Genomic DNA, 7,339 nt, shown 5'->3' with positions numbered 1-7,339 from the left:
CCACCTCGGTGGAAGCACGCTGCCCCACGTATTCTGGGGGGGGCAACAATTGCCAAGATGAAGGAGGCTGTGCGACGGGCAGCGGAATTCCCGTCGAACCGATGCGCTCCCTGATCGCCGGCTCGATGCGCTCTGCGCTCGCCAGCGAATCGGTTGCGATGAACCCCACCAAACCATCGGCGGGGAAAAAGAGAGGCCGAAGGAAGATCCCCGTAGCAGCTTCCGACGACGGCGGTGCGTCATCCTCCAGCACCGAGGTGCCGGAAAAGACCATGGCCGTCGAGGAGGTGGCTCCGGTGATTTCGGGGCCTGCCGCGTCGAAAGACACGATGCCCGCACCCCAGTGGGCACCAGTGAGGAGGAGGGGCGCAGTGTCACCGGCGACGTCGGTGGAGTCGATGTCGACGTCGGCCGCGTCCCTGGCTAGCGGGGACGAGGCATTCCGCGACCTCGACCATGCCCTGGTCAATCTGGCTAAGTTGCTGTCGACCGTGGCTGCCAAGGGCGCCGAGCCAGGCAGCAGCTACCGGAAGAGGCTCCGGGAGGGAGCCGCTATGGTTAGGACGAAGCTGATCCCTACCATGTCCAAACTCGTAGCGCAGCTTGACTCCAGGGAGAGTCGCATTCTGGGGGACTCCCCAGCCTTGCGAGAGGGGACTCCCTTGTCGCCGATGCCTGCGCCGGCACGCTCTGAGCCACCCGTGAGGAAGATGGACACCAGCGCGCCTTCGCGGGCTGGGATGAGTGTGGCGGCGCTCATGCCAGCGCCCACTTCTGTGGCCCCTGTTCCGCGCGTGCCTACTCCCGCGCTCCCTCGCCCCCCTCGGAGGGTTGAGTTAAGGCCTGCGCCGCCTTCCCGGATATCGGCCGCCCCTGCATCCATACAGGCAGGAAGGTTAAGGACTGAGGACATCCGCTCGCCGCTGGCGAGAATGGTAGACGAGTGGCCGGCGCTGCCACGGCCCAGGTCTTCGGAGCCGCCTCTTTCGCCCCCACGTGCTGCAGGGTCGCAGAGGCCTTATAACATGGCTGCTGAAATGGGGGGAGTGGATCACGCCCTCCCAAGCAGACAGGAAATGATGGCCTGTATCTCGCGGGCGGTGGCGGTTGAGGTCGGCAAACACTTGGCTGGCCTTGAGGAGATGCTCCGCTCGTCGATTGGTTCCAGAGATTGCGTCCCTGTACCAACAGCCGCGACCGCCCCGCGGGACCAGGCCACCCAGCCGACCTCCACTTCTACCCCATCCGCGAGGGTGGCACGACGTGGAAGCCGGAATCAGCATAACAGAGGTGCGGGCGCCCAGAATCCTGCCCCGCGATTCCAACCTCAGCCCCGTGTCCTTCCTCCCCCCCCGTCAAGCATGGACGAGGGCTGGACGGAAGTGGTGAAGCGGGGCACCAAAAGATTGCGACAGACAGCAGCTCTGGCAGCTCCCCAAGGGGGTCGAGCGCCGACTGCTGTTACCCGAAACACAGCGCTGGCGGCCGTGGCTGCTCCCCGCGAGGGTCGAGCACCGGCCGCTAGCAAGACCAATAACAAGAAGAAGAAGCCGCGCGCAGCGGGGTCGGCTGCCGTTGTAGTGACGTTGCTGCCGGCCGCCATCGAAAAGGGCCTCACGTATAATGAGGTTATGGCCCGGGCGCGCGCGGCCGTAAGCTTGGAAGAAATCGGGGCAGAGGAGGGCCTCCGCTTCCGGCACACAGCCAATGGGGCGAAGCTATTGGAGTGTCCCGGTGCCGATAGTTCTGGCATCGCGGACAAACTAGTGGCGACGCTCCGCGTGGCGTTGCCGGAGGAAGAGGTGCGTGTGCACAGGCCGGTGAGGATGGCCGAGATTAGGATCACCGGCCTGGACGACTGCGCCACCAAGGAGGAGGTGGTAGCTGCGATAGCGGCCCAGGGGAGATGTGCCCCAGAGAGCGTGACCGTGGGCGAACTTCGCTCAGGGTACTCCGGGGCCAGGTCAGCTTGGGCGCGCTGCCCTGTGGAGGCGGCCACTTCCTTGGCCACTCCTCCACCGGGAAGATCGACGGGGGATCCGGGGAGACTGCGCGTGGGCTGGATAGCGGCCCACGTGCGTCTCCAAGAACCACGTGCCTGGCGATGCCTCCGGTGCTTCAGCACGGGGCACGGACTCGCTAGGTGCACCAGCTCAGTTGACCGCAGCGGTTTGTGTTTCCGCTGCGGCCAGCCGGGCCATAAAGCTGCGTCCTGCACGGCCGCCCCGTATTGCGCTCTGTGCGCTGCAGCCGGACGCAGGGCAAGCCACCGGGCGGGAGGCAAGGCGTGTTTCCCGTCCGGTAATAATACCGAACGCAACCGGCGCCGAAAATCGAAGCGCCGGCAAAAGAGAAGGTTGGCCAGAGGAGCACTGGCCAACACTGTAATCCCCGCTGCGGCGCTGGTGCCGGAGGGCGGGGGCAGTGGTGAAGGGGAGGGGGCGATGGATGTGGTCCAACAGTAATGGACCGCACCTATCACTTCCTCCAAGGAAACCTGAACCACTCCGCCAGAGCTCAGGACATGCTGTCTCAGAGCATGGCGGAGTGGTCCATAGATGTGGCTGTGGTCGCCGAGCCGTACTTCGTTCCCCCAGCAAATGATTGCTGGTTTGGGGACGACGGCGGCCTGGCGGCCATAGTCATAAGAAGAGACGCGGCGATCCCCCCCCTGGCGATGGTGACCAGGGGTCAAGGGTTCGTCGCGGTGCAGCTGGAAGGGACCGTCGTGATCGGGGCGTACTTCTCTCCGAACAGGCCTACCGTCGAGTTCGGGCATTTCCTGGGCGGGATCGGGGCGATTGCTCGCCGCCTCGCTCCTCGTCCAGTGATTCTCGCGGGGGACCTCAATGCGAAGTCTATCGCATGGGGCTCCCCCCGCTCGGACGCTCGTGGTAGGCTACTGGAGAGGTGGGCGAACGCGGCCGGCCTTTGTTTGTTGAATAGAGGGTCGGTTGCAACGTGCGTGCGGTGGCAGGGCGAGTCTATTGTGGACGTTACGTTCGCGAGCCCGGCCATCGCGCGCCGTATCCGCGACTGGAGGGTTTTGGAGGGGGCGGAGACGTTGTCAGATCACCGATATATTCGGTTTGATCTCTCCGCCCGCTCCGCAGTCGCGGACGCCCTCGGGGATCACCCCCGTGGTGCGTCCCGGTCATTCCCCAAGTGGGCACTGAAGCGCCTGAATAAGGAGCTCCTGATGGAAGCCTCTACAGTGGCGGCGTGGGCGCCCATGCGTCCACACCCGGTCGAGGTCGAGGGCGAGGCAGGGTGGTTTCGGGACACGATGCGTCGCATCTGTGATGTGTCGATGCCCCGGATCGGCCCTCGACTTCCTAATCGCCAGGCGTACTGGTGGTCGCCCGAAATTGCGCAACTCCGCGTGGAGTGCGTTCGGGCGAGGCGCGAGTGCGCCAGGCATCGCCGCCGCCGCCTGCCGCGGCGCAACGATCCAGTTGCGTTCGCGGCGGCAGAGGCCCGGCTGCACGCCGTATTTCGCGTCGCGCAGAGGGCACTGCAGCTGGCCATCAGAAGAGCCAAGGATCAACACATGGAGGGTCTCCTGGAGACGCTGGATGAGGATCCGTGGGGGCGGCCCTATCATATGGTGCGCAATAAAATGCGCCCATGGGCCCCCCCGATCACGGAGCGTCTCCAGCCTCAGCAGCTGCGGGACATCGTCTCGACGCTGTTCCCGCAGGAGCGGGAGGGATTTGTCGCTCCCGCTATGGACTCGCCGCCGGAATACGACGGCGAAGTCCCTGACGAGGTGCCCCATATAACGGGGGCGGAGCTCCGTGTGGCCGTGCGCAAAATGTGCGCGAAGGACACTGCACCCGGTCCGGATGGCGTCCATGGCCGGGTTTGGGCCTTGGCTCTTGGTGCCCTGGGGGACCGACTCTTGAGGCTTTACAACTCCTGCCTCGAGTCGGGACGGTTTCCTTCATCGTGGAGGACGGGCAGACTCGTGCTGTTGAGAAAGGAGGGGCGCCCGGCGGATAGTGCCGCCGGGTACCGTCCCATCGTGTTGCTGGATGAGGTGGGCAAGCTGCTGGAACGCATTCTGGCAGCCCGCATCATCCAGCATCTGGTCAGGGTGGGACCCGATCTGTCGGCGGAGCAGTATGGCTTCCGAGAGGGCCGCTCAACGGTAGACGCGATCCTTCGCGTGCGGGCCCTCTCGGAGGAGGCCGTCTCCAGGGGTGGGGTGGCTTTGGCGGTGTCTCTCGACATCGCCAATGCGTTTAACACCCTGCCCTGGTCCGTGATAGGGGGGGCGCTGGAACGGCACGGAGTGCCCCCCTACCTTCGCCGGCTGGTGGGTTCCTACTTGGAGGACAGATCGGTCACGTGTACCGGACACGGTGGGATCGTGCACCGGTTCCCGGTCGTGCGCGGTGTTCCACAGGGGTCGGTGCTCGGCCCCCTTTTGTGGAATATCGGGTATGACTGGGTACTGAGGGGTGCCCTCCTCCCGGGCCTAAGCGTAATCTGTTACGCAGACGACACGTTGGTCGTGGCCCGGGGGGGGAGTTTTGCTGAGTCTGCCCGTCTTGCTACCGCTGGGGTGGCGCATGTCGTCGGCAAAATCAGGAGATTGGGCCTCGACGTGGCACTCAGTAAATCCGAGGCCATGTGGTTCCACAGGCCCCGGAGAGTGCCACCTGTCGATGCCCATATCGTGGTTGGAGGCGTCCGGATTGGGGTCGGGGTGCAGTTGAAGTACCTCGGCCTCATTCTGGACAGTCGTTGGACCTTCCGTGCTCACTTTCAGCACCTGGTCCCTCGTTTGTTGGGGGTGGCCGGCGCGTTAAGCCGGCTTCTGCCCAACGTCGGGGGGCCTGACCAGGTGACGCGCCGTCTCTATACGGGGGTGGTGCGATCAATGGCCCTATACGGGGCGCCTGTGTGGGGCCAGTCCCTGGCCGCGGGGGTGGCGAAGCTGCTGCAACGGCCGCAACGCACCATCGCGGTCAGGGTCATCCGTGGTTATCGCACCATCTCCTTTGAGGCGGCGTGTGTACTGGCTGGGACGCCGCCTTGGGCTCTGGAAGCGGAGGCGCTCGCCGCTGACTATCAGTGGCGGGCTGACCTTCGCGCCCGGGGCGTGGCGCGTCCCAGCCACAGTGTGGTCAGAGCGCGGAGGGCCCAATCTCGGCGGTCCGTGCTGGAGTCATGGTCCAGGCGGCTGGCTGATCCTTCGGCCGGTCGTAGGACCGTCGAGGCGATTCGCCCGGTCCTTGTGGATTGGGTGAATCGTGACAGAGGACGCCTCACTTTCCGGCTCACGCAGGTGCTCACTGGGCATGGTTGCTTCGGTGAGTTCCTGCACCGGATCAGAGCCGAGCCGACGGCAGAGTGCCACCATTGTGATTGCGACTTGGACACGGCAGAGCATACGCTCGTCGCCTGCCCCGCGTGGGAGGGGTGGCGCCGTGTCCTCGTCGCAAAAGTAGGAAACGACTTGTCGTTGCCGAGTGTTGTGGCATCGATGCTCGGCGACGACGAGTCGTGGAAGGCGATGCTCGACTTCTGCGAGTGCACCATCTCGCAGAAGGAGGCGGCGGGGCGCGTGAGAGACGCACAATCCCGCCGCCGTCGAGCGGGGGCCAGGGAGGCGGACCTCGCCCAAGCCCTGGCCCTCTAAGTGTTTCGGGTCCCCCCTCACATGTCGGTCTGGGGACCGGCGAGGGGGGCCTAAGAAGACGACGTGCAAGCTGCTCTGCACGCGTTTTACGCAAGAGCATCCGGGTGATGGAAGGCCGGCTATCCTCGACCCACGCTGGTTCTGGTCCAGCGGGGTATTCCGTAGGATAGCTCACTCTAACCGGCGCCATCTAGGCGGGCTTCGGATAGCCTGCCGACCGAGAGGGCTGGTGGTCGTGGCGCCGACGACCGCCAGTCCGGCGTCCCGAGGGGGAGGGTGATGGGAGAGATGTGCTCCGCACTAAACGCTTCACTTTCCCCCCTTTGCCTCTTCATGAGTTCTGTCTCGTGCGAGGTTTGGACGTTGGTTGTTGAGCGACAGGAGGTTTTAGTCAGTTCGACTCTGACATGCTCCGCCCTCTATCCCCAGTGGAGGGCGGAAGTCCGGCGATTTCCTCCTGACCAAAAAAAAAAAAAAAAAAACACCCGTTCTGAAATATATAAAAATAAATTGCTGTTCATAAGTCTCGCTAAAACTCGAGAACGGCTGGACCGATTTGGCTAATTTTGGTCTTGAATTATTTGTGGAAGTCCAGAGAAGGTTTAAAACAGTAGATAAATATGAAAATGCTCGGAATTGAATAAAAATAACAATTTTTGTTGTCCTTTGATGTGTCATCCGTCGGACGGATTCTTTTTGTTTGTTTTAAGTTTATTTTATACAGAAGTTTAGGTTTTTTATTTATCGATTGAGGCACTACGAAGTCTGCCGGGTCAGCTAGTTCATAATAAATTAAACAGACTTTAGACGACAATATTATTATTATTACGACCTTCCTCGCTCTTCATAATCTCGTCCTTTTATTAAATATCCTTTATTTCATGACCCCTCGTGTAACGTTAAACCGCCTAGCTCTCACATCACACCCCTGCTCGCAGCTCATACTGCACGATTCTGTAGTTGATAATGTATGGATTTTACTATTCTCCAACGAATGGTTGGTTTTTTTTTTATTGTGTAGACGGGTTAAAGAGCTCACCTCCCATCTTTTTTTTTTTTTTTGGTATCGTTGGGGAATCCTAGTCTTTACGGATACCCTGCCGACGGGAGTCGGACCGGGTTATGTCGGACTCCGCGCCTCCGGTGGAAGAAAGAGGAAGAAGTCGCGAACCGAGGTCCGCGCCTTCAACCAATTGGTCCACGGAGACTACGCCTTTAGAAAGGCGCGCTGGGCTAAGTTCAGCTCTCGCCAAGCCCGCCCAGCTTAACGACTACCGACTAAACCCCAACGAGCTCCTCCACTCCGGCTGGGCAGGGACCCAGGTACCGCCATGTGCGCGCCATAGGCCCGCCTTCGCCGGCTCCAACCCCAATGTTACGTTGGGCGGGATCTGCCACCGGGGACTTCTTCCCCCTCTCATCTCCACGACTTGTGAGGGGCGCACCGGAGCCACAGCGCACCACCACCCCACAGGACCTTAGTGCCGAGCACCGGGCGCCCCCGCACCCAGCAATCGACGGCCCCTGCAGGAGCCGGGTGGGGGCTTTCTGCCCGCACCACCCGCTCCGCCTTCACTGCCTACGAACCGAGGTTCACGACCTCCTCCTCACGACTTCCTCCTCGGTTCATCGGCATGCCCGGTTCTTCATAAAGCCCCGGTCTTCCTTGTGCCCGACGGAGGCTGGACGTCC

General features: G+C 62.3%; 1 protein-coding gene across 1 annotated transcript; it reads left to right on the top strand.

The window, feature by feature from the left end:
• The first annotated feature begins 101 nt into the window (after positions 1–101).
• LOC134201029 (serine/arginine repetitive matrix protein 1-like) lies at positions 102–7,129 on the top strand. Its single transcript, XM_062675085.1, has 2 exons — positions 102–1,734; positions 6,891–7,129. Exons 1-2 carry the CDS (start codon positions 102–104, stop codon positions 7,127–7,129), a joined length of 1,872 nt encoding a protein of 623 aa, XP_062531069.1.
• The last annotated feature ends 210 nt before the right edge of the window (positions 7,130–7,339 follow it).

Source organism: Bombyx mori, chromosome 22, assembly GCF_030269925.1.
Source record: "Bombyx mori chromosome 22, ASM3026992v2".
NCBI lineage: Eukaryota > Metazoa > Arthropoda > Insecta > Lepidoptera > Bombycidae > Bombyx > Bombyx mori.
This window is presented reverse-complemented; position numbering and strand designations above follow the sequence as displayed.